Raw genomic sequence first — 26147 nt, 5'->3', positions numbered from 1 at the left:
AATTATTGGGGAAAAAAATATTTAAGTGGGCTTGTGCAGTTCCAACCCATGTTGTTCAAGGGTTAATTGTACTTGAAGGTTGCTGAGAGAGCAGATTTTGAATGTTTTCACTAAGAAATAGAATGGTAATTATGAGACAGGATGGAGTATTAGCTAAAGTTATGGAGGGAATCATTGTACTGTACGTGTATATCAAATCTGCAATGTTGTAGATCTGACACAATCTTATATGTCAATGATCGTTCTTCAAGTTGGAAAAGTCTTATTTTTAAAACTGTATTTTTGAAAGTAGCTCAGATTTCTATCAATAATTAAAAGTGTTCGTTTTAAATTGTTATTTAATTTGGTTTCTTGAATATTACCCGTTTCACTTCTATGTAAGTTATATTAAGTGATAATATATTTATATTACAATTTTACTTGATATTTTAAAATATAATTATACATTTTATTTTTGAATAAACATAACTATTAAATAAACTTAACTATTCAATTTCACTAATTAAAAAATTATCATACAATATGTAACCAACAATTCCAACTATGTAATTTGCTCCTTAATTTTCCTTAATTCACTCTTGTTTCAGACTTTATCTCTTGCAACTGCTTTGAATGAAGTTCTGATCTGCAACCATGTAAAAAATCCTATTTATATTCAACATCCAATTTTGGTAAAATTTCTACTAAGAATCATTCCTCTCCCTGCAACCTCTACCACATGCTTTTTCCCCTCCTGCCTGGTTTTATTTGCTTAATTGATGACCATAGGTTATAACATGGTGCAGCATCTCAACGGGAAGAGACCACCACAATGAGAAGTTTTGAGTTAGCATGAATGAGTTGATGTGGTTTCAAAACTGGTGTTTGTACAAGGTATGAGATATTTTTTTCCCCTTAGGTTAAGGGTTTAAAATGGGCTTGATTTACTACGTGTAGAAATCCAGCCCGGGAAATGCTTCTTTGATGCCTTTCACAAAAGATCAAGCGCTTGTCTACGCCATCAACATAATCCTGCATTAGCACAGCCTCCCCCTGGTTGCCTCTATTCCCGCAAACTGGATGCAGGAAATGACAAAGCGTTTGGTCCTAAGCAGCAGCAGGATGCCATCTTGGTTTTGATTCTGGCCATTTCACACCATGGGGCCCCTAGTGGCTCAGACAGTAAAGAATCCACCTGCAAGGCAGGAGACATGGGTTCAATCCCTGGGTTGGGAAGATTCCCTGGAGAAGGGAATGGCAGCCCACTCCAGTATTCTTGCCTGGAGAATTCCATGGACAGAGGAGCCTGGTGGGCGACAGTCCACAAGGTCGCAGAGTCAGACACGACTGAGCATCTAACCATTTCACACCATGATGTCATTTCCCTATGGATTTACCTATAATCTCCTCCAGGCTGTGGACTTTTTGAAGATAAGGACATGTTGACTATATCACCTTGATTTATTTCTATATTCCCAGGGTCTACCATATTGCCAACTGCATGGTAAGTACATAGCCAATATGAACATAAATACCTATTCATTCCACATCTGGCCCCTTACCTGCTCCTGAGGGCGGATAACCACTGTATTAAAATCAGGCCACTTGTCCACCAGAGCCTTTAGCTTGAAAGGGTTTCCCTGGTTTATGTGGAAGGTGGTCCCATAAACCTGTAGTATTACAAGAAAGTGAGAGGATTATCTTATTAGGAAGAGATGGCAAAGTGCCGTGCTTGCATAGGACAAGGTTTATTTTTATGAAAGAATGGAATTTTTTGATTGGAAGGTACCTATAAGAACTTCAGCAGACCACTGGTGAGATTCTAAGTTTCCCCACAATAAATATATCTTTAAAAAATATTCACATAGAAGATATGCAAACCAATGGAATTTATGAACAGAACTCCCATTATGGAATGTAATAAGATCTTTAATAGATTTACATCTGTTCATGTAAGCATGTACATGCTAAGTCCCTTCAGTCGCGTCTGACTCTTTGTGACCCCGTGGACTGTAGCCACCAGGTTCCTCTGGCCATGGGATTCTCCAGGCACACACAACACATTTCACAAAACTGGAGAATATCAGATACACTCCACTCCAGGTGTTTCCAACTTCTTGACGCAAAAAAGTACTCTTCAAAGAATATCTTTTTTGCTGAAATCTTTGCATTTGTACCTGATATTTGCTTAGGGAAGGTTTTTAGAAGGGAGATTGCTGGGTTTAAAGCTATCTACATGTTTAAGGCTTTTCAACACATATTTTCAAATTAACCTCTGGTAAAGGTAACTATTTCCTACAAATAAGTGGAGGCTATAGTAACTAAAGGTCATGGAGAATTGTCTCTTTGGTCCCTTTACAGTAAATATAAACAAAACCAGATAGGCTGCCTATAGAAGAATGCTTACCTTTCTCTTCCCCAGAGTAAAAGGATGGTTTACAAATGGTTAAGATTGAGGAAGGTGAAGATGTTCAACTCATCCCAAATTATGCCAAGTCTTTCAAAGTATTGGCCTCAAATGAGATAAACCGATGTAGCCACAATTCACCCCACTGTAAATTTATGGTCTGATCTATACCCACAGTGGCTAATATTGGCATAGCTGCTCTGTGTGCAAGGCACAGCCTGCCTGTTCCCCATCAAATCTTCTCATCTGACAACAACCCCAAGAGACTGGAGGTCCTGTTACTCCCCCTCCTCTTTTATGGTGGCTGTGCAGCCTGTGGGATCTTTGCTTCAACATCAGGCATCCAGGGATTGAACCCGGGCCCTAGGTAATGAAAGTACCAAGTCTTAACCCCTGGGGCCACCAGGGAATCCCTTCATGACTCCCATTCTGTGTGAGAAAGCCAAGGCACATAAAAGTTAAGTAACGTGGTGGGGAGACACAGCCTGCTGGTGGAAGGGGTGGGTACAGACCCAGGCAGGCTGCCCTTTTAGCTGTAGAACCAAGGAGGAGTCACCATCATCAAGGTAACTCCATGGTGGGATGAGGGTGTATATTCTAGATGAAACTGTAAGATAGAAACTGATACGTATAATTTATTGACCGAAGTCCAAGGTGCTGTGCTAAGCAGATGAGCATAAGGGTTAGGACTTGGCTTCAAATGTTCACTTGCCCAGAGTAAAATCCTGGCTGCTTACCGTGTAAACTTGGTGAAGCACAGAGACCTACTGGACTTTAGGAGCAACACCACAACAGGATTTTGACCCTGATACAGTCCAGATGCAGAACACTTCCCTTTCCATGAGGATGGCTCCTGAGGCTCTTATAGTCACATCCACTACCTTCCCATTGCCCCCTCCTCGTTCACCTCCAGAAGCCATCAGTGTGTTCTCTGTTTCTGTATTTGGTTATCTCAAGGATTTTACATAAACGAACTTATACAGTGTGGAACCCTTTGGGACTGGCTTTTTTCACTCAGCATCATTTTCTGGCTGCTGCTGCTGCTGCTACGTCACTTCAGTCGTGTCCGACTCTGTGCGACCCCATAGACGGCGGCCCACCAGGATTCCCCCGTCCCAGAGATTCTCGAGGCAAGAACACTGGAGTGGGTTGCCATTTCCTTCTCCAATGCATGAAAGTGAAAAGTGAGAGTGAAGTCGCTCAGTCGTGTCCAACCCTCAGCGACCCCATGGACTCTAGCCTACCAGGCTCTTCTGTCCATGGGATTTTCCAGGCCAGAGTACTGGAGTGGGGTGCCATCGCCTTCTCCAATAATTTTCTGAGGATTCATCCAAATTGCTGCAGGTATCCCTCGGTCATTTCTTCTTTATCACTTAGTAGTATCCCATAGTATGGATGTACCACAGTTCATTTAGCCACTCAACTATGGGAGGACATGTGAGTTGTTTCCAGCTTTTGACTATCATGGATCAGATTGTTATAGACATTAGGGTACACAGTTTTGTGTGAACATAAACTTGCATTTCTCTAGGGCAAATGCTCAAGGTTGTCGTCGCTGGCTGTGCGCTGGTTGCACGATTGGTTAGACACTTACAAATGGCTGTTTAAGAGGGGCTGCACCATCTCACATTCCCAGCAGTGATGTATGAGAGATCCAGTTTATTCTCTTAATAGGATCTGAAGTTGAGGGTCTGTTTTGCTCAAAATACACAGGTAGGCTCTGGAGAGTTGAAACGGAATAAATGGATTATATTTATGGCCCCAGGAGTAACCAGGTGGGCAAGTTATTAAGTTTTCCTGGCCTCAGAGCCATCTTCCACAGCATAGGGAGAAAACCGACCGCCCCTCCTACGGGAGTTCTGAGGCTGACACAAGTCCACAGATCAAGTCCAGCGGCTGCGGTGAAGTGAGGGCTGGAAGTGCTTTCCGTTGCCACTGACGACCACGCTGCCATTGTTCTGGCCTTGAGGCCCCGCTGGCGCCGGTGCTGGCCGCGGTTCTGTGATTAAACTTCTATCTTTAGATGTGCAAAGTGCTTTTAAAAGCAGTTCAGGGAATTCCCTGGTGGTCCATAGTTAGGACTCAGGCTTTCTCTGTCGAGGACCTGGATTCAGTCTCTAGTTAGGGAACTGAGATCTGACAAGTCATGCAGACAAAAAAGGAAAAGAAAAAAATGAAAGAAAAAGCATTTTCCTCCTTCCATCAATCCTCTGAATGTTAAAAGTGAAAATATAAATAAATCTGCATAAATCCAGCCATTCTGTAAGAAATACCATTGCCTTAAAGTAATGAATAGTAGATAATTGTTTCTAGATCTCTTCCATGCACACTTGGATTTCAAAGAAATAAGACTTGACCTGTTAAATATTCCAAGAAGATACATGGTGGTTAACTTCACCTCGGGCACAAATGTTTAAAAATTAGTATGTACTTAGATCAACCTTTTAAAGGGAAATCAGGAAAATATTTTTGAGTCTCCAGAGGGTAGTGTTTTTGTAACTTAAAATTATTGGGCAAGTCATATAACTGAGAACTCTTCCCTCTTCCAGGACATGAGTTAATACACTTCTCTTGCCAAGAGATGGTGTGAACTGTGTGCGATGCGGTGTGAGTGAGTTCTTACCACAGAATGTGCACTCAGTAAGAGCTCATTCTCCTCCTGACCTCTTTGGTTCCCTAAGAATGCAACCCTCTGCTTCCCTAAGAACGTCCCAAGCTCACCTTTAAGGATGCAGGGATGCTCTTCCTCAAGGATTTTTCTAGCATCTGCAGCATCTGCGGGCCTTGTAAGTGGAGCATCTTGGCAGGTACCTTAGCCTAGTGAGTACCAACAAATAGCCAGGAATGAGAAGATGCTGAACCAATAAGAAAAGATTCACACAGCTTTACCTGAGTTTTAGAAGGTAACAGGGAAGGTAAATTTGCCTAGAATAACTGCCTTGGGAGAGGGAGACATATTTAGATTGTTTCCATGTCTTGCTGTTCTACCATTACAAAAATTTCCTCTTATATTTTCCTTCAGAAGTCTTATAGGTTTAGTTCCTATATTTGGGTCTACGAAAATTTCAAGTTAACTTTTTGTAAATGGTATGATGTAAGAGTGGATATTCTTTTCCACAGAGTAGATTTGATGTTGTTGATCAGTTGCAAACTTGTGTTCCAACTCTTTGCAAACCTATGGACTGCAGCGTGCCAGGCTTCCCTGTCCTTCACTATCTCCTGGAGGAGAAACTGGTTTTTTAATTGCTAGTTATTGCAAGGACTGTCCTTTCTCTTTCGAGTTGCTTTGATGTAATTGTTGAAAAGCAATTGAGTTTATATGTATGCCTGCATCTCTCAACTTTCTATTAGTTTAATTGATCTATATATCTATTCTTATGATTTTTTTTTTTTTTACTACTGTTTTTGAGTACTGTGGCTTTATACTAAGCCTTGAAATCTGATAGTGTGGGTCCACCAACTTTTTTAGATGCTTTTTGCTTAGGTTTTTTGCATTTCTATTTAAACTTTGTAATAATCTTGTGAATTTTTATTAAAAATTGTCTGACACTTACATTGAGGTTGCAGTGAATCTGTAGCTTAGTTATATAAGAGGTAATATCTGAAAAATATTGAATATTTTAGTCTATGAATGTGATGTATCTCTTCATTATTTTAGGTCTTCTTTAAATTTTTTAGCAAAGGACTTTAGTTTTTGGCTATCTTCTGTTAAACTTATCCCCATTCATTCCCTCCTTTGGATGTCATTATAAATAAATACGAGACTTCCCAGGTGGCGCTAGTGGTAAAGAACCCACCTGCCAATTCAGGAGAACTAAGAGACACCATTTAGATCCTGGGTTGAGAAGATCCTCTGGAGAAGGAAATGGCAACTCACTCCAGTATTCTTGCCTGGAAAATCCCATGGACAGAAAAATTTGGCAGGCTACAGTCCGTGGGGTTGCAAAGAGCTGGACACAACTAAAGTGACTTAGCACATAAATAAACATATAACTGTAAATTACATTATATTTTGAAGTTTTAAAAAATTTGTTTGTTTACAGAAGTGCAATTTTTCTATATTGGCTTTGTGTAGTGTGACCTTATGGAGTTAACTCATTACCTTTAGTATTGCTGTTCAATGGCTCAGTTGTGTCCCACTCTTTGTTACCACTTAGACTGCAGCACGCCAGGCTCCCCTGTCCTTCACTATCTCTTGGAGTCCACCCAAACCCATTTCCATCGAGTTGGTGATGCCATCCAACCATCTCATCCTCTGTCATCCCCTTCTCCTCCCACCTTCAATCTTTCCCAGCATCAGGGTCTTTTCCAATGAGTCAGCTCTTCCCATTAGGTGGCCAAAGTACTGGAGCTTCAGCTTCAGCATCAGTCCTTCCAATGACTATTCAGGGTTGATTTTCTTTAGGATGGACTGGTTGGATCTTACAGTCCAAGGGACTCTCAAGAGTCTTTTTCAGCACCACAGTTCGAAAGCATCAATTCTTCAGTGTTCGGCTTTCTTTTATGGTCCAACTCTCACATCCATACATGACTACAGGGAAAACCATAGTTTTGACTCTATGGACCTTTGTTGGCAAAGAAAAGTCTCTGCTTTTTAATATGCTGTCTGAGTTTGTTATAGCTTTCCTTCTAAGGAGCAAGTGTCTTTTAATTTCATGGCTGCAGTCACCATCTGCAGTGATTTTGGAGCCCAAGAAAAGAAAATCTGTCAATGCTTCTACTTTTTCCCCTTCTTCGCGCCATGAAGTAATGGGACCAGATGCCATGATCTTCATTTTTTAAATGTTGAGTTTTAAGCCAGCTTTTTCATTCCTCTCTTTCACACTCATCCAGCAGCTTAGTTCCTCTTCGCTTTCTGCCATTAAATTGATATCATCTGTCTATCTGAGGTTATTGATATTTCTCCCAGCAATCTTGAATCCAGCTTGTGATTCATCCAGCCTGGCATTTTGCACTATCTACTCTGCACAGAAGTTCCTTGAGCAAGGTGACAATATTCAGCCTTGATGTACTCCTTTTCCAATTCTGAACCAGTCAGTTGTTCCATGTCTGGTTCTAACTGTTGCTTCTTGACTCTCACACAGGTTTCTCAGGAGACAAGTAAGGTGGTCTTGTACTCCCATCTCTTTAAGTGTTTTCCACAGTTTGTTTTGATCCACACAATCAAAGACTTTAGCATAATCAATGAAGCAGAAGTAGATGTTTTTCTGGAATTTCCTTGCTTTCTCTATGATCCTACCAATGTTGGCAATTTGATACTGGTTCATCTGCCTTTTCTAAACCCAGCTTGTATGTCTGGAAACTCTGGGTTCATGTACTGCTGAAGGCTAGATTGAAGGATTTTGAGCATTACCTTCTAGCATGTGAAATGAGTGCAATTGTACAATCTTTGGCAGTTTGAGCATTCTTTGGCATTGCCCTTCTTTGGCATTGGAATGAAAACTAATCTTTCCCACAATTACCTTTAGTAGTTGTGTATTTTTGCAATTAAAATTTTCTATATATGTGATCAAATGTTTTTTGCAAATGAAAATAATTTTATTTCCTCCATCTGTATGTGTCTTATTCCTTTTCTTGGCTTACTGTACCACTTAGAACTTGCAGGAAAATATTTTATAGGAGGTACTATATGAGCATTCTTTTTGATATTAGGGAAAAGTATTTATTTTCTTACTTAAGCTTAGCTGTTTATTTTTCATCAATCACCTTTGTCATGTTGAAAAAGTTGCTTGTTAAGGGGTTTTTTAAAAATCATAAATTAATGTTGATATTTGTCAGCCATTTTAAATACATCTATTGGGATAATTATATGATTTTTTTCTTGTTGACATGTTGAATTTTAATTATTTACTTTTGAATGCTAAATGAATAATATATTTTCAGTATAAACTCATTATTCATAAGGTATTATTTTTATATATTTTGGATCAATTTTCTATTATTTTAAAGGATTTTTGCACCTATGTTTGTGAATGATTGGTCTATATTGATCTATATTCTTATTTTCTAGTAAAGTTTTTATCCATTTTGATATAACATTTATGTTCAGAAAATACAAATTGAGAAAGAGTTTCCTCCTCCTCTATTTTCTTAAGAGAATTAATATTTCTTCATCAAGTATTTGTTGATTTCAACAGTGAAGCCATCTGGGACTCGGAAATATTTTTACTTGGAATTAAATTTCTCTGTGGAAATGTTTTAACTACAAATTCAATTTCCTTTGTAAATATATGGCTTTTCTGATTTTTGAGGTAACTTCTGGTTATTTAGTTGGGTCTTCTCTGGTGGCTCAGACAGTAAAGAATCTGCTTGCAATGCAGGAGACCCAGGTTTGATCCATGGGTTGAGAAGATCCTCTGGAGAAGGGAACGGCAACCCACTCCAGTATTCTTGCCTGGAGAATTCCATGGACAGAGAAGCCTGGTGGGCTACAATCCATACAGTTGCAGAGTTAGACACATCTGGTTATTTATTTAGGTCATTAGAGGGATTTTTTTTTCCATTTTATCTAAGCTGTAGAATTTATTGCACAAAGCCATCTATATTTTCTTATCCTTTAAATGTCTGTGGGATCTATAATAGTGTTCCCTCACTCATCACTGATTCATGTTCTTTTTCAAAATTTCTTGATCAGTTTAGAGTCAGATCAGATCAGATCAGTCGCTCAGTCATGTCCGATTCTTTGCGACCCCATGAATCGCAGCACGACAGGCCTCCCTGTCCATCACCAACTCCCGGAGTTCGCTCAGACTCATGTCCATCGAGTCAGTGATGCCATCCAGCCATCTCATCCTCTGTCGTCCCCTTCTCCTCTTGCCCCCAATCCCTCCCAGCATCAGAGTCTTTTCCAATGAGTCAACTCTTCGCATGAGGTGGCCAAAATATTGGAGTTTCAGCTTTAGCATCATTCCTTCCAAAAGAAATCCCAGGGCTGATCTCCTTTAGAACAGACTGGTTGGTTCTCCTTGCAGTCCAAGGGACTCTCAAGAGTCTTCTCCAACACCACAGTTCAAAAGCATCAATTCTTTGGCACTCAGCCTTCTTCACAGTCCAACTCTCACATCCATACATGACCACAGGAAAAAACATAGCCTTGACTAGACGAAACTTTGTTGGCAAAGTAATGTCTCTGCTTTTGAATATACTATCTAGGTTGGTCATAACTTTCCTTCCAAGGAGTAAGTGTCTTTTAATTTCATGGCTGCAGTCACCATCTGCAGTGATTTTGGAGCCCAGAAAAATAAAGTCTGACACTGTTTCCACTGTTTCCCCATCTATTTCCCATGAAGTGATGGGACCAGATGCCATGATCTTCGTTTTCTGAATGTTGAGCTTTAAGCCAACTTTTTCACTCTCCACTTTCACCTTCATCAAGAGGCTTTTTAGTTCCTCTTCACTTTCTGCCATAAGGGTGGTGTCATCTGCATATCTGAGGTGACTGATATTTCTCCGGGCAATCTTGATTCCAGCTTGTGTTTCTTCCAGTCCAGCATTTCTCATGATGTACTCTGCATAGAAGTTAAATAAACAGGGTGACAATATACAGCTTTGACGTACTCCTTTTCCTATTTGGAACCAGTCTGTTGTTCCATGTCCAGTTCTAAGTGTTGCTTCCTGACCTGCATACAAATTTCTCAAGAGGCAGATCAGGTGGTCTGATATTCCCATCTCTTTCAGAATTTTCCACAGTTTATTGTGATCCACACAGTCAAAGGCTTTGGCATAGTCAATAAAGCAGAAATAGATGTTTTTCTGGAACTCTCTTGCTTTTTCCGTGATCCAGTGGATGTTGGCAATTTGATCTCTGGTTCCTCTGCCTTTTCTAAAACCAGCTTGAACATCAGGAAGTTCACGGTTCACATATTGCTGAAGCCTGGCTTGGAGAATTTTAAGCATTACTTTACTAGCGTGTGAGATGAGTGCAATTGTGCGGTAGTTTGAGCATTCTTTGGCATTGCCTTTCTTTGGGATTGGAATGAAAACTGACCTTTTCCAGTCCTGTGGCCACTGCTGAGTTTTCCAAATTTGCTGGCATATAGAGTGCAGCACTTTCACAGCATCATCTTTCAGGATTTGGAATAGCTCAACTGGAATTCCATCACCTCCACTAGCTTTGTCCATAGTGATGCTTTCTAAGGCCCACTTGACTTCACATTCCAGGATGTCTGGCTCTAGGTGAGTGATCACACCATTGTGATTATCTGGGTCGTGGAGATCTTTTTTGTACAGTTCTGTGTATTCTTGCCATCTCTTCTTAATATCTTCTGCTTCTGTTAGGTCCATACCATTTCTGTCCTTTATCGAGCCCATCTTTGCATGAAATGTTCCTTTGGTATCTCTGATTTTCTTGAAGAGATCCTTAGTCTTTCCCATTCTGTTGTTTTCCTCTATTTCTTTGCATTGATCACTGAAGAAGGCTTTCTTATGTCTTCTTACTATTGTTTGGAACTCTGCATTCAGATGTTTATATCTCTCCTTTTCTCCTTTGCTTTTTGCTTCTCTTCTTTTCACAGCTATTTGTAAGGCCTCCCCAGACAGCCATTTTGCTTTTTTGCATTTCTTTTCCATGGAGATGGTCTTGATCCCTGTCTCCTGTACAATGTCATGAACCTCATTCCATAGTTGATCAGGCACTCTATCTATCAGATCTAGGCCCTTAAATCTATTTCTCACTTCCACTGTATAATCATAAGGGATTTGATTTAGGTCATACCTGAATGGTCTAGTGGTTTTCCCTGCTTTCTTCAATTTAAGTCTGAATTTGGCAATAAGGAGTTCATGGTCTGAGCCACAGTCAGCTCCTGGTCTTGTTTTTGCTGACTGTATAGAGCTTCTCCATCTTTGGCTGCAAAGAATATAATCAATCTGATTTCGGTGTTGGCCATCTGGTGATGTCCATGTATAGAGTCTTCTCTTGTGTTGTTGGAAGAGGTTGTTTGTTATGACCAGTGCATTTTCTTGGCAAAACTCTATTAGTCTTTGCCCTGCTTCATTCCGTATTCCAAAGCCAAATTTGCCTGTTACTCCAGGTGTTTCTTGACTTCCTACTTTTACATTCCAGTCTCCTATAATGAAAAGGACATCTTTTTTGGGTGTTAGTTATAAAAGGTCTTGTAGGTCTTCATAGAACTGTTCAAGAGTAGGGTTTAGAGTAGGGTTTAGAGTAGGGTTCCGTTTAGAGTAGGGTTTTAGTAGGGTTCCCTAAATTTAGCACTATTTATATTTCAGTGCAGATAAGTCTTTGTTGGGGGAGGCAATTCTATGCATCATAGAATGTATAATAACATCACTGGACTCTACTAACTAGCTCTCAGTAGTAACACTTCCACTCTCAGTTGTGAGAAACAAAAATGTCTCTGGGCATTTATCTCATCTTTCAGAAAGCCTCAGGATTTGCTGTTGTTCAGTCTCTAGGTCGTGTCCAACCCTTTGAGACCCCATAGACTGTAGCACACCAGGCTCCTCTGTCCTCCACTATCTCCCGGAGTTTGCTCAAATTCATCTCCATTGAGTCAGCGATGCTATCTAACCATCTCATCTTCTGCCCCCTTCTCCTTTTGCCTTCAGTCCTTCCCAGCATCAAGTAGAAGTCCAGCATTCCGAGATGCAAATGTGACCTTTAGTCTGAAAGCCTCCTGTAAGAGGCAAAATGAGTTTGATGCCAAATTTCTAGGGTTGTAACATTGTTACAATCCTGCAAGCCATTTAATATGAAACTGTTCTGTTAGGCAGGTGCAAACACACACACACAGTGAAAAGTACCGCCAGCCCCAGCAGCAACAGCAAAACATGTTGCCTTGTTATTGAGTAGATTGAAAACTGAAGAGGCTCTAGAAGACTGCCTAGTCATCATGAGCTTTTAGCTTTGGCAAAGGGCAAAGTCCACACACACACACACACACACAAAGCACTTCAGACCCAGCCATCCTGACTGGAAATATTTGCAAAATATTGAGCAATTTAAACAAAGAAAGCAAACTCTAAATAATAGAGAATCCTGAAATCAAAGGAGAAAATGTAGAACACAAAACAGTACCTGATCCTCGATTATAATGTGTAAATCTCTGCTTAGACATATTCAATATGCAACATATATGAGAACTGGAAGGAGGTAGAGAGATAAAGTTAGAAGGGAAAACAAGATGTGAAAAGCCATTCACTGCAAACTGAGAGAGTGGCCTTGACATGTACACACGACCATGTGTGGATTAGATGGCTGGCTGGAAGCTGCTGTGTAACAGGGAGCTCAGCTCAGTGCTGTGTGATGACTTACAGGGGGAATGGGGTGGGCGGGGAGCCTCATGAGGGAGGGCACCTCATGAGCGAGTGAACACTGGTCCATGTCCGACTCTGTGACCCCGTGGGCTGCAGCCCGCCAGGCTCCTCTGACCAAGGAATTCTCCAGGCAAGAATACTGGAGTGGGTTGCCATTTCCTCCTCCAGGGTATCTTCCCAACCCAGGGATTGAACCCAGGACTGCTGCATTGTAGGCAGATTCTTTACCATCTGAGCCACCAACAAAGCCCAGGAAAGGGATACATGTGTACAGATAGCTGATTCACTTTGTTGTACAACAGGAACTAACACAACGTTGTAAAGCAGTTATATTTCAATTAAAAAGAAAACTAAAAAAACATTTTATGGCCATAACATTATTGATAAAATATTTTACATTAACTTTCTTTTTCACAGGATCTGAATTAACTGTCAGCCTACCGTGCATTCTAGTCCATGTTCCTCTGCATATTTCCTCTCTGACTTTGAACCGACTGCTTTGTTTTCTTGGTTAACCTTTATCTAAGGAACAAGCTACCTCCTGTAGAATGTTTCCTAAGGGAGTAAACAGAACCACATTTGCCTCCTGTCTCGCCACTGTAGGTGTGTTAGGTGAACGCTACCTGGGTCAGCATCCTTCCTGCAAATGTTATTACCTCTCCACTCACCCACCAACTTCCAAACCCCTCTGTACTATTCATCTGCTCAGAATGGAAAGCTGGCTTCGTCCTTCCAAGAAGTTCCCCCCCGACCCCCCACAGTACATCTATCATATACACAGTAGAAAGTGAAAGTGAAAGTGGAGTCGCTCAGTCATGTCCGACTCTTTTCGACCCCGTGGACTGCAGCCTACCAGGCTCCTCCGTCCATGAGATTCTCCAGGCAAGAATACTGGAGTGGGTTGCCATTTTCTTCTCCAGGGAATCTTCCCGACCCAGGGATCGAACCTAGGTCTCCCGTATTGGAGGCAGATGCTTTAACCGCTGAGCCACCAGGGAAGCCATAGTAGAGGCAATGCATTATTTCTCAAATCAAATAGGCTCCCTCCCCTTTGGCATAAATATCAATCAATAAACTTGGCACTTCCTGTCTAAAACCGACAAGAGCATTTGATTTTTCCCACCGTCTTGTGGGAAGAAAAGGAGGGAGGTGAGTATCACAGAGCAGCGATTCTCTCTGCTGAGGTGAGTCCTCACCTGGAAAGCTGTCTGCACAGAGAAGAGTCCCCAGGAACCAATGAGAAGCAGCAGCTTTTTCCAGAACCTCAAGTGCTCGTTGTCCCGGGACGCCCAGCCAGGAGCTGCAAAGGGTGTTGTGGTAGTTTTTCTACAGAAACAACTAAGTTGGAGCTGTCACTGTGGACCTTTCCTCCTTAAAAAGGAAGGGACAAGGTTCAGGGAGCTGGTGCAGCCTCTCCTGGACCTCTGGGCCCTCCTTCTGGGTCACATGTTCTGCTGTTTCTGCAAATCTGGGAGTCTGGTTGCAACTCAGCGTTTGTAATCCTACCGTTTACCAGTCGTGTCTCTATGACCAAAGCAGCTAATACCTCTTTGCCTCTGTTTCCTTATCTGTAGGTGAAATCAATAACACCGCCTACACTTACTACATTTCTGCTTTGTTAAGTGAAACAGGCTAACATTTGTGAGCTGCTTAGGGAAGTACCTGACAAATACAAGATGTGTATATGAATGTCTCTTAAATGAAAGGGAGCAAAACAAAGTTACACACATGTATAGTGTAAGCTGCCTGAGTAAATGTGTCTCGCAAAATATTGAGTGAAAGCCTTTTTTCCCTGTGGTTATAGGTCCAATCCCTTTTGATACGATGATTCTAATGTGAGGCACTGAAGACAAGAATGTTGGAAAGAGGGGATATGTTGTTCTACTACCCCATCCTAAACAGTCCTGCATAGTGAGAGTTTTTCTTATAAACATCCCCACCAAAGTCCTCGTTTATGTTGACTCAAGGTGGCTCTTCGTAACTACCTCATTATATATAAGTGAAGACGCTCATGTACAGGGTTAGATAAGGTTTTGCCTTCACTTGGGATTCCTGGTATTCAAGGAAAACAAATTCATGTTTAAACATTATCAAGGGATTTCCCTCGGGGTCCAGAGGTTAAGAATCCACCTTGCAATGCAGGGGAAGCAGGTTCAATCCCCGGTTAGGGAACTAAGCCCACACAGCTAGAGAGACAGCTCACTGCAACGAAGACGCTGAATAAGGCAGCCAAGATCCCTCGTGTTGCAGCTAGGGCCCAACGGGACCAAATAAGCCAATAAATATTAAAAAAAAAACCAAAAAAACAAAACAAAACAAAACAAAACACCAAAACCACATAAAGACATTTTAAAAAAATTACCAGCAGTCAGATAGCTTAGCACACATAATACATCTTGCAAACAGAGATAAAAGCATGGAGGCAAGTTACTTTTATGTTATCAGGGATACGGCTTCCCTTGTGGCTCAGCTGGTAAAGAATCTGCCTGCAGTGCAGCAGACCCAGGTTCGATCCCTGGGTTGGGAAGATCCCCTGGAGAAGGGAAAGGCTCCCCACTCCAGTATTCTGGCCTGGAGAATTCCATGGACAGTACAGTCCATGGGGTTGCAAAGAGTTGGACACAATAGAGTGACTTTCACTTTCACTTATCAGTGATCTAACTTAGGAAAAGAAACAGCTTCTGGCTGTAAAAGCATTGAAATCTGCGGATGTTTAATTTATTTTACATATAAATGGCTCCAGCGCATTTTTGGAGTTAATCCTGTGTGTTTGCAGTGGCACAGACTCTTACCAGTCAGTCAAGTAAAATTCAAACTCTGGGCTAAAAAACATAATGTACTTTGACACAGTTGCATAGCCTGAAGTGTGTTCTGTCTGACAACCTAAGACTAGAGGTGTCCCATTAGCTAGCAGGCATAACTCCAGTTCCAGACTCTAGAAAAGACCGATAGTCCACTGAGGGAGTTGGGGAAGAAATACATGGGCATGGTCTAAGATTCCCACGGTCCTGACTTAGAAAAGAACCCGATTCCCCTGTAGGATAAGAACCCAAGAGCCTCTTGTGAGGTGTGGTTAAAATGACTAATTCGGTAGGTTCTCCATGTCTGGGTTATGTCACGAAAAACAGTTCCCGATTCTCAGGAATATGTGTGTGTCTGTCTTCACAGCACAAGGATATTTACTTTTTGTAGTATTGTCCCCCCAAAAAAGAGTCATTATTGGTAAAATTAATGTAACACAGTTTAGCACCATGCTTTTTTTTTCTATGTCTAAGAAATTTGAAATCCCATGGACAGAGGAGCCTGGCAGGCGACAGTCTAGGGTCACAAAGAGTCGGACACAACTGAAGCAGCTTAGCACACACACACATCACTAGACAGGAAATGCCTCTGAACAGACAAAGGGCTAGTCTGGCTGAGGATGGAGTGATTGAAATGATTAGGTTGAAAGATAATATTTTTATAATCTTGAACAAATGTAATCGTCTTACCAACATGACTTACCAAAAGTATTGGTCCAGGGACTTTCCTGGCAGTCCATTGGTTAGGACTTCACTCTTCCAATTCAAGGGGCACGGATTCCATCACTGACTGGGGAGCTACAATTCCACATGCTGCGGGGTGCAGTCAAAAAAAAAGTTCCAGAAACTATCTCATGAATGTTTATTAATGGTATCTTTCTAACATTCCTAAAATCCAGCTGTTGATCAGAATATCCTTGTTAAATTTAGTAGCATCAGTTAAATATATGTCCAGTATTTACGGATTCTTTTTTTTTAGGAGCTATCAAGTGCAGACAGTCTTTAAGTTGACTGAACCAGCGACTTGGAAGAAGTAATTTATAGAGTCAGGATGGGATTGTCTTTAAAACCTAACCAAGTTATTATTGGAGAAGGCAATGGCACCCCACTCCAGTACTCTCACCTGGAAAAGCCCATGGAAGGAGGAGCCTGGAAGGCTGCAGTCCATGGAATCTCGAAGAGTCGGACACAACTGAGCAACTTCACTTTCACTTTTCACTTTCATGCACTGGAGAAGGAAATGGCAACCCACTCAAGTGTTCTTGCCTGGGGAATCCCAGGGATGGGGAAGCCTGGCGGGCTGCCGTCTATGGGGTCACACAGGGTCGGACATGACTGAAGCGACTCAGCAGCAGCGGCAGCCGCCGCCGCGTCTGATGCTCCTGCCACCTCTTTGTCTTCTCCCTTTTACGCTGTTTTCATAGCACCACTCTCGGTTCTCTTTTTTGGAATGCCCCTTAGATGAGTGTCCAAACTTGTCGATGTTGTTCAGTTTTCGTGTTTTCTTCCCTATTTTCCATCCGGTCCCTGTGCTGTGTGATGTTCTGACTTACACCGTCTACCGGAACTTCTTACCTTTCTAATTATCTATCAGCTGTGTCCACTTTGCTACTCAGAACATCTACTGCGATTTCTATTCAAAGTTCCAGTACTTAATTTCCAAAATTAGAGATTGACTAGAGGTTTATTCCTTCTATGAATATAATATACCAACAACTATACTTTCCTAAAATCTCCTACCTGCTCTGTGTTTGTGAATTCACCCACAGGCTGAGTTTTATGCCTTTCTTTCCTTGTCAATTCTTTGGTCATTGCTGGTTTTCTTTTTGAGTTTGAGAGTTCCTATTTACAATTTTAAAAGAACTGTTACTCCACATCCCTGGCATTTTGGAGGATGGGAGTGGAATGTTACAGATTGTGAAACTCATTTGCCCTCTTCATGTGAGGCCCTCCCCTCTTGCAAAGGTCATAGCTCTCTGTTGCTTCCAGTCCCCAAAGCCCCTCTCCGCCCCCAATTGCCTTCTGCTCGAGTAACACATTTGCAAACTATTCAGCAAAAAATCAGGATGGAACCAAAGGTCAACCAGCAAGTTTACATAATCTAGCTCTGAGCCTGGGTTAGATTTTTCCAGTTTGCTGACTCGGGGCTGATTCTGCCCTGTATGATCTTCTGGCTGACATTTCACACATGTGTTACAGGGAGCCGTTTCTTAGACTTTTATTTCAGCCTGGTCTTGGTCTTTCTCCTTCTCCAGCTTACAGGAAATCCTCAACACATCTGGAGTGTCAACAGATTACTTTTTATCTTACTCCAAGTAGTGTTAATTTAATCACACAATGAATGAAGCTTAGGCAAATGATTGCTGGCCTCCGTCTGGAATCTTGAGCCAGTTCTCTAGCTTGTGTTTCCACAATCCTTTTCATCTCTATTTTTACAGGTGCATGTATTTTTATCTGCATTAAAAAAAATAGGAAACAAAAATCCACAGTGTTGATGAGATTTGCCCAGTATCATCCACTGAGTGGCTGAATCTTACTTGTAATTCAGACACAGTCCTGACCCCTAACCTCATGTTTTTACCACATTACCCAAGGTACTAGGCTTAGGTATACTCAACCAATGGTCTCCAAGTGTATAACATGTAGCAGTTATAAAGCACTTTCACTTGCATCGTGTTAACTTTTCCTCACAGAAGTCCTTGCTATAGTGTTATTGCTTACCCTAGACAGGAAATGCTGCAATTAAAACAAATGAGAAAGTTACATGACAGCTGAGGGTTACATGACAATTGTCATGACAAATGACAACTGAGCAATGACTCTCAGGGTCTGGAAACCCGAAGTCTCTGGACAGGCACAGGTATAAATCTTGGGGCATCCTACCCATTTCTTTACCACCTACCTCTAACAATATGGCAATCAGCATGTTAAAAGAATATCCAAATAAACCCACCTAAGGCTGGACAATCTTGTTCCCATAAAATATCTTTTTATCTTTAAGGACACTGAACTGCTCCTTTTCATTCCTTTTTCTATTCAGTGGCAGTGACTTCCACCGCTCTGTCTTCCAGCTCATGATCTGTTCCTTTGTGTCATTTAGTCTACTATTGATTCCTTCTAGTGTATTTTTCATTGCAGTTAGTGTATTCTTCATCTCTGTTTGATTGTTCCTTATATTTTTAAACTCTTTGTTAAATATTTCCAACTCTGGTTTTGTGTATCCACTCTCCTTCCGAGTTCCTTGATCATCTTCATGGCCACTACACTGAAGTCTTTTCAGGGTAGATTGCCTATCTCCACATCACTCACTGCTTTTTCTGGGTTTTATCTTCTTCCTTCATCTGAAACATATTCCTTCACTGCCTCATCTTATCTAACTTATTACTTGTAGTTTTATGTATCGTGTGAAATGCCAGGCTAGATGAAGCACACGCTGGAATCAAGATTGCCAGGAGAAATATCAATAATCTCAGATATGCAGATGACACCACCCTTATGGCAGAAAGTGAAGAGGAACTAAAGAGCCTCTTGATGAAAGTGGAAGAGGAGAGTGAAAAAGTTGGCTTAAAAGTCAACACTAACTAAGATCATGGTATCCAGTCCCATCACTTCATTGCAAATAAATGGGAAAACATTGGAAATAGTGACAGACTTTATTTTATTGGGCTCCAAAATCACTGCAGATGGTGACTGCAGCTATGAAATTAAAAGACGCTTACTCTTTGGAAGAAAAGCTATGACCAACCTAGACAACATATTAAAAAGCAGAGACATTACTTTGCTGACAAAGGTCCATCTAGTCAAAGCTATAATTTTTCCAGTAGTCATGTATGGGTGTGAGATTTGGACCATAAAGAAGGCTGAGCACCAAAGAATTGATGCTTTTGAACTGTGGCTCTGGAGAAAACTCTTGAGAGTCCCTTGGGCTGCAAGGATATCCAAGCAGTCAATCCTAAAAGAAATCAATCCTGAACATTCATTGGAAGGACTGATGCTGAAGCTGAAACTCTAATACTTTGGCCACCTGATACGAAGAACTGACTTATAGGAAAAGACCCTGATGCCGGGAAAGATTGAAGGCATGAAGAGAAAGGGATGACAAAGGATGAGGTGGTTGGATGGCATCACTGACTCAATGGACATGAGTTTGAGCAAGCACCAGCAGATGGTGAAGGACAGAAAGGCCTGGTGTGCCGCAGTCCATGAGGTCACAGAGTCAGATGCAACTGAGTGACTGAACAACAAGATTGTTTACATTTCTCAGCTTTGGAGAAGTGGCCTCTGTAGGAAGCTCCTTTCTCATCAAGGTGCTGAAGAGGTATTCTAAGTACGTATTCTCTTAAAACCTGCCATGCATGACTGCCATGCTCCAGGCCAGAATTGGACAAAATGTGGTTTTCAAACAGTAAATATACTTCTGCTTCTGGCCAAAACAGAGAAACCGGATGTGACTATTTACCTTTCCTCCTCAAGCTATGACAAAACTCAACAAAGTAAATGAAACAGTTTTCATATGTTGGATATCAGGCACCGTAGAAATACGATCCCTCAGAAAAGAGAAAATGTGAGCCTTAGAATTGAATCAACTCACTCTGTGAAGGCTGCAACTCAGGGAAATAGAACCGACCAGAGCACAGGGTCTCACTGAGCTGTGCTTACAGAGACTGGAGGCTGGGGAGACCTGGGTGGAGCTTTGGAGAGAGACAGATGGATGGACAGACAGAGGGAGGGATATCTGGAGAATTCTTGGGGAAAGCAACCTCCTAGACTCCCTTAGACTTTAACCTAGGGGAAGATCACTGGAAAGGAGTAGGTGGGAAATTTACCCTAGGTCCCACAAGGCTGGGAATACTTTGTGCTCTTATGAGTTGACATGAAAATATCTTATAACATAGAGCATTGGGTAAGATGCTCAGGCTTAGCAGGGGATGAAATTCAGCCTTGCCTCTTCTAGATTCACCTTAACTCTGGTTAAAAGCAAGCCTTGACATTATCCAACTGATTCCAATAAGTTCACCAGGCACCAGGACAAGAGACAGCATTATAAATACGTATGACAGAACCTAGCAAGTAACAGCCTATGATTCCAATTGTCTACCGTCCAATAAATGGTGAGGATGTTAAGGATCAGGAAAATAGAGAAACACACATCAGAACAGTTAGACACAGAGGAGACACCTGCAAATATACGGTGAAAATGTTTTCTATTGCAAGAATGCTTTTCCTCTTCTTGTAATGTGTGTGTGTGTGTGCATATGTGTGTGTGTGTTGTTCAGTTGTATCTGACTCTTTGCAACCACATGGACTGTAACCTTCCAGGCTCCTCTGTTCATGGAATTCTCCAGGCAAGAATACTGGAATGGGTATCTGTTTCCTTTTCCGAGGGATCTTCCTGATCCAGAACTAGAACCTGGGTCTCCAGCATTGCAGGAATATTCTTTACCATCTGAGCCACCAGGGAAGCCCCTTATTGTAATAATTCTTGCCAATAAGGTTTCTCTTTATAAATAAGTAAATGCAGAGATGTTATAACCTGCAAACAAGAATGTTAAATAGTTATCATTTTACTCCACGTGTGTGAGAGATAGAGGAACATGTGATTATAATGAGGAGGAAAAGGAAGATATAAAGAAGATGCATATGAAGTTTATAGCCGTGAAAACTATATCTAAAATGAAAAATACACTGGACGTGATTAACAGTAAATGAGACATTGCAAAGGAAGAGAAGCTAAAGATACAGCAATTGAAACTATCCATAATGATGTATGGAGGGAGAGAAAGAATCACTGGAGTCATTACTGCTAATATGTCACTATTTCCCCCAAACTTATCTATAGATTCAAATTAGTCATGAAACACTGAAAGTTTCATTTTAAGTTTTTGAATGTTGAGTTTTAAGCCAGACAGTTTCACTCTCCTTTCACCCTCATCAAGAGGCTCTTTAGCTCCCCTTCACTTTCTGCCATTAGGGTGGTATTATCTGCATATCTGAGGTTGTTAATATTTCTCCTGGTAATTTTGATTCCAGCTTGTGCTTTGTCCAGCCTGGCATTTCTCATGATGTACTCTGCATATAAGTTAAATAAGCAGGGTGACAGTATACAGCCTTGACGTACTCCTTTCCCAATTTGGAACCAGTCCGTTGTTCCATGTCCAGTTCTAACTGTTGCTTCCTGACCTGCATACAGGTTTCTCAGAAGACAGGTAAGGTGGTCTGGTATTCCCATCTCTTTATGAATTGTCCGTACTTTGTTGTGATCCACACAGTCAAAGGCTTTAGCGTAGTCAATGAAGCAGAAGTAGATGTTTTCCTGGAATTTCCTTGTTTTTCCTTTGATCCAAAGGACGTTGGAAATTTGATATCTGGTTCTTCTGCCTTTTCTAAATCCAGATTGTACATCTGAAAGTTCTCAGTTCACACACTGTTGAAGCCTAGCTTGGAGAATTTTGAGTATTACTTTGCTAGCGTGTGAGATGAGTGCAATTGTGCAGTAGTTTGAGCATTCTTTGGCATTGCCTTTCTTTGGGATTGGAATGAAAACTGACCTTTTCCAGTCTTGTGGCCACTGCTGAGTCTTCCAAATTTGCTGGCATATCGAGTGCAACATTTTAGCAGCACCATCTTTCAGGATTTGAAATAACTCAGCTAGAATTCCATCACCTCCACTAGCTTTGTTCATAGTAATGCTTTCTAAACTATCCCCTGGCTCAGATGGTAAAGAACCCACGTGCCAATGCAGGAGATATAAGAGATGTGGATTCAATCTCTGGGTCAGGACAATCCCCTGGGGAAAGGAATGGCAACCCACTCCAGTGTTCTTGCCTGGGAAATCCCATGGGCAGAGGAGCCTATAGGGCTATAGTCCATGGGGTGACAAAGAGTAGGGCATGACTGAACACCTAATACTTTCACTTTACTAGAGAAGAGAATGGCAAACTGCTTCAGTACTCTTGCCTTGAGAACTCCATGAACAGTATGAACAGGCAAGAAGATTGGGGGTGTAGAGTAAATTTAGAACATAGTCTACTTAGTATGAAGGCCATTTGCAAGGAAATCTCCTTCACATGGACTTGTCATTGTAACCTAGGGCTCATCATTTAGTAATCAGCCCCTTAGTAACTCTTTATGAAATTATGCCCTATGACCAAGAGAGTTACTGAGAAATCTCTATAAACTCTTAGCATTTGTTGGAAATGCTAATTTATCATCAAAATATGTGCTGTGCTGTGTTTTCTATTGTCCTTTCATAAGATAAAGTGTTACACTGGACAGAATGTGGGCTTTGGAATTCAGCACGTTGGAATTTGAATAAAATAATGAAACCTTTGTGTGTGTGTGAACTTAGCCACTCTGAACCTCAGTGTCTTCATCAATAAGGTTTCAATAATAATATTCATACACAGTGCCCTGCAGTAAGAACCAGACAGGGCACAACTGACTGGTTCAAAATTGGGAAAAGAGTATGACAAGGCTGCATATTGCCGCCCTGTTTATTTAACTTATAAGCAGAGTACATCACGTGAAATGCCGGGCTGGATGAAGCACAGTTTGGAATGAAGACTGAGGGGAGAATTATCAACAACCTCAGATATGCGGATGGCAGCACTCTAATGGTAGAGAGCAAAGAGGAACTAAAGAGTCTCCTGAAGAGGGTGAAAGAGGAGAGTGAAAAAGCTGGCTCTAAACTCAACATAGAAAAACTGAGATCATGGCGTCTGGTCCCATCAGTTCAGTCCAGTCGCTCAGTCGTGTCCGACTCTTTGCGACCCCATGAACTGCAGCACGCCAGGCCTCCCTGCCCGTCACCCTTCATGGCAAATAGATGGGCAAAGTGGAAGCAGGGACGAATTTTCTTTTCTGAGCGGACAAACTCACTGTGCACAGTGACTGCAGCCATGAAATTAAGACTCTTGCTCCTTGGGAGAAAAACTATGTCAAACCTAGATAGCATATTAAAAGGCAGAGACATCACTTTCCTGACAAAGATCCATCTAGTCAAAGCTATGGTCTTGCCAGTAATCATATAGGGTTGTGAGAGTTGGACCATAAAGTAGGCTGAGTGCCAAAGAATTGATGCTTTCAAGCAGTGGTGCTGGAGAAGACACAAGGAGATCAAATCAAGTCAATCCTAAAGGAAATCAGTCCTGAATATTCATTGGGAGGATTGATGCTGAAGCTGAAGCTCCAATACTTTGACCACCTGATGGGAAGAGCTGACTCTTTGGAAGAGACCTTGATGCTGGGAAAGAGTGAAGGCAGGAGGAGAAGAGGGTGGCAGAAGATGAGATGGTTCGGCAGCATCACCAGCTCAATAGACATGAATTTGAGCAAATTTTGGGAGACAGTGAAGGACAGAGGGGCCAGGTTGCAGTAGTCCATGGGATTGCAAAGAGCTGGACACGACTTACTGACTGGACAACAAAGAACAATGTTTCCCAGCACTAGACTTGCCATCAGGAAGGAAGTTGGCCTCCATCAGTTTTCCCTCATTGGCCTGCCTCCTCTCCACTGTAACTGGGTTTTAATGGACTGAGTACTGGGAGCCAGAGAACTGTGGCTTTAGTCCTGACTGGCCATCATCCAGCTGTGCTTGATAGTAGAAGCCATTTGCCTCCTAGGGCCTCCAGTTCATTCGAGCTGGATGATCTCTGCGATCTCTGAGCTCTCAAGTTCTCTACACAGAGGGTATGAGTCACCCCCTCAAACTCAGGACTCCAAGTTACTCAATCACTTGGAGATTTTGAATCCTCCTTTAGTGAGGCTGGGGTAGAGGAAACTCAAGTCCCCAAGGAAGAATGGACTGGGTCATTATGTGTGATTATATCTCAGGAATAAAGATGGCCAGAAGAAGTAATTTAAAAAAAAAAAAAAAAGCAAAACATTACTTCTGCATTTCGGATCTAACACTTTCTTGGGCAGCTGCAGTCTCTGAGTACCATTCTCCCTGTGTCCTATGTGAATCCTTTGGGGTTGATGATGTTGACAAACAGATGATCAAATTCCCACTCACTCTTCACCCAGCCTCAGGGACAGGCAGGTATCTGTTTTGCTAATCTATGAGGCCAGCTCATCTTGACTGAAAAAAATGCACAACTTAGCAGTTGAGAATTATGTTTTATTCATCAGATTTTTCTGAGGATTTCAAGCCTAGGAGACAGTGTCTCAGAGAGCTCTAAGGGACTGCTCTGAAGAGGGAGTAAAGAGCCAGGACGTATGGGAGTCTGGAACAAAAACCAGGCAGTGAGCCGGTTGGAAGATGACTATTAACTAGAGAAAATCAGACCCCCAGCTAATGAATTTAGTGCTTTCTTGAAAACTTGACGGATACTTAATTTACAGTGCTGTGGTAGTTTCAAGTGTACAGCAAAGTGATGCAGTCCTGTCTATATACTCTTTTCAGGTTCTCCTCCATTATAGGTTATTACAAGATGCTAGTATAGTTCCCTGTGCTGTATGATAGCCCCTTGCTGTTTACCTGTTATATATCAGTTCAGTCATTCAGTCGCGTCTGACTCTTTGCGACCCTGTGGACTGCAGCACACCAGGCCTCCCTGTCCATCACCAACTCCCAGAGCTTGCTCAAACTCATGTCCATCAAGTCAGTAACGCCATCCAGTCATCTCATCCTCTGTCGCCCCCTTCTCCTCCCACCTTCCATCTTCCCCAGCATCAGGGTCTTTTCCCATGAGTCCGCTCTTCGCGTCAGGGGGCCAAAGCATTGGAGCGTCAACTTCGGCAGCAGCCCTTCAGGCATATGTGCCTGTTAAGATAGTACTCCACATGTGCCAACCCCAGACGTGTAGTATATGTCCTCCTCCCCACCCCACACCCAGTACTTTTCTATGTATGGGAAGACGCAAAAGTCCAGCTTCGCCGAAATCATCCCTTTGACATGGGCCTCAGGATCTGGGCAGGCATTCTTGCTTTCAGACCCTGAGTCCTCTCAGGGTGCACCATGTGGGGCTGACTGTGGGGGTGGGAATCCTGCCTCCATCCTGAGTCTCCCTGGGACTCGCCTTTGATTGTGGGAGGCGCGGCATGGCTGGCGTGGCTGGTGGCCACAGTGTCCTTTGTCTTCGGATATGGCAGGAGGCACAGTTGGTCCACAGTTTCATTATTTGTGAAAAGAATAACTTCCCACAGGTTCCTCAACATTTTTTTCCCCAAATCTTATCAATGGATTTCTTTTTCTCTTTCTAACCCTCACAGAATGCAACATCAGTGAAGTCTATTCCAACCCTCTGGAGAATTTCCAGGAATTGCTTGAACCACCAGTGATCATTCACTGGAAGCAAGAGTTCCGGTCCCTGGCCAAGGGTCACATGACAAAAGGTCAGTCCTCAGTATGGTGCAATCTTTATGCTCACACGTGCCAACACCTCTTTCACGTCCTGGGGTGCTTCACAAGACCGTTGCTGTTGTTCAGTCGCTCAGTCATGTCTGACTCTGTGACCCCATGGACTGCAATACACCAGCTTCCCAGTCCTTCAGCATCACCCGGGCTTGCTCAGACTCACATCCATTGAGTCAGTGATGCCATCCAACTATCTCATCCTCCGTCATCCCCTTCTCCTCCTGCCCTCAATCTTTCCCAGCATCATGGTCTCTTCCAAAGAGTTGGCTCTTCCCATCAGGTGGCCAAAGTATTGGAGCTTCAGCATCAGCCCTTCTAAATGAATATT

At 42.1% G+C, this 26147-nt stretch overlaps 1 protein-coding gene across 1 annotated transcript in view; it reads right to left on the bottom strand.

Moving 5' to 3' along the window:
• Window positions 1-14023, bottom strand: part of LOC102270337 (glycine N-acyltransferase) — a 39885-nt gene extending 25862 nt beyond the window's left edge. The window contains exons 1-3 of the mRNA XM_005907374.2: window positions 13858-14023; window positions 5108-5203; window positions 1542-1649 (exon numbers count right to left, since the gene is read on the bottom strand). Of these exons, the coding sequence (XP_005907436.1) occupies window positions 1542-1649; window positions 5108-5185 (186 nt within the window). The 5' untranslated portion in view covers window positions 5186-5203; window positions 13858-14023. The remainder of the gene's footprint in view (window positions 1-1541; window positions 1650-5107; window positions 5204-13857) is intronic.
• Between the last annotated feature and the right edge of the window lie 12124 nt (window positions 14024-26147).

The sequence above is a fragment of the Bos mutus genome, chromosome 15, assembly GCF_027580195.1.
Source record: "Bos mutus isolate GX-2022 chromosome 15, NWIPB_WYAK_1.1, whole genome shotgun sequence".
NCBI lineage: Eukaryota > Metazoa > Chordata > Mammalia > Artiodactyla > Bovidae > Bos > Bos mutus.
Note: the sequence above shows the minus strand (reverse complement) of the source record. Positions and strands in the feature narration are given on the sequence as shown.